The following is a 1,291-nucleotide window of genomic DNA, read 5'->3' on the forward strand; positions in this document are numbered from 1 at the left end:
CGGCGGCGCGGAGCAGCGCGGAGCGGCGCGGAGCGGGGCCGGGGCGGCGGGGGAGCGCCGCAGGCGCGGGGAGGCACGGAGGCGGCGGGCGCCCTGCAGCCCCGCCGCGCCGCAGCCCGGCGGCCGCCGAAGTTGCTCCCCATCCCGAGGGGGAGCCGGGGATCAGGCGGGGCCATGATCTTCCCCAGCAGCAACAGCAGCGCCGCGGGCAGCAGCCGGACCCCGTATAGGAAGCAGGTAAGAGCAGCAGGGCTCGTCGTATTCCACCCCCCCTCCCTTTTTTTAAGAGGTTAGGGGAGGAGTGGGGAGGGGGGTGGCGACTTGCGGGAGTTGTGACTCGCGGTCCGCCGAGGATCAGCTGGTTGCTTCTCCAGGGCCGGGATGAACAAAAAGCGACTGTTTCCCCCGAGTCTCCGGTTAAAAACTGCGCGGTGACCTTGCCGAGGAGCCCGGCGGGAGGCGGCGGGCGGCACCGCCGCTGACCTTACGGCCGCCGGCGCGTTGCGTGCGGCCGCGCAGGGCCCCGCGGCCGGCGGCCCTGCTGAGCTCGGCAACAAGTTAAAAAGGCCCTGGTGTTGCAACACGGGCTGCAGAGCGAAACTTCAGGCTGGGTGTTTTTCGCTTGCTGTGAAATGACAAAAAGAAGCAAGGCGCGTTTTTTTTTTTTCTTTTTTCCCCGAGCAACCCTCCAAAATCCTCCGCCCTAGCTGAGCTTCAGACTTTCCCCTTCTCTCCCCTTTGCAATACACAAGGGAAATCCTGTGACATTTTATGGGCAGACAGATCACTCTGATAAGCTCGAAGCACTCGTATCTATGGAACTGTGCTGAAAGAGTTTTTTTTGTTTGTTTTTTTGTTTGTTTTTTTTTTGTTTAATCGCTGCAAATAAAATAGTGGAAATAGTTGGGCTGCTGCCTTTTTGGGCCGCTGTCTCTTCAGCTGCAGTTTTACTTCTTTCCCTGAAAACATTGGCGTTAATGTTGAAATATTTACTGTAAAACAGGTTATTTTTTCATTGCATCTTTGATTTAAAGAAATCTCACGTTTTAAAGTTCAACAGAAAATATTCGCTGTGTTTGTGTAGGAAAGGGTAAATGGAGTAGAGGTCACAGACAAGATCCTTGGTTGACAAAGCACCAAAAATACTCTGGCAGTTTTTTTTTTCTTTTTCTTTTTTTCTTCGAGTGAAGAAAAATCCTTCTGTACCTGCTTTTTGCAGTTGAAGCAAATAATTTAACTTTTTCTATTAACGATACCAGAGGAATTGCCGTGTTTTTTTTTTTTTTTTTTT

The 1,291-nt window shown here is 53.1% G+C and overlaps 1 protein-coding gene across 5 annotated transcripts in view; it reads left to right on the forward strand.

Annotated features, from left to right (window-relative positions):
* Positions 1-1,291, forward strand: part of RBMS1 (RNA binding motif single stranded interacting protein 1) — a 149,036-nt gene that overhangs the window by 54,802 nt on the left and 92,943 nt on the right. Inside the window, exon 1 of one of the 5 annotated variants that reach the window (XM_085325885.1) lies at positions 15-237. The exons of the other annotated variants lie outside the window; for them this stretch is intronic. Within the exon in view, the coding sequence (XP_085182011.1) occupies positions 175-237 (63 nt within the window). The 5' untranslated portion in view covers positions 15-174. Of the gene's footprint in view, positions 1-14; positions 238-1,291 lie in introns of those variants that run through there. 5 annotated transcript variants of the gene reach the window in all.

Source organism: Rhea americana, unplaced genomic scaffold (assembly GCF_003343005.1).
Source record: "Rhea americana isolate MKP2758 unplaced genomic scaffold, rheAme1 scaffold_124, whole genome shotgun sequence".
Lineage (NCBI taxonomy): Eukaryota > Metazoa > Chordata > Aves > Rheiformes > Rheidae > Rhea > Rhea americana.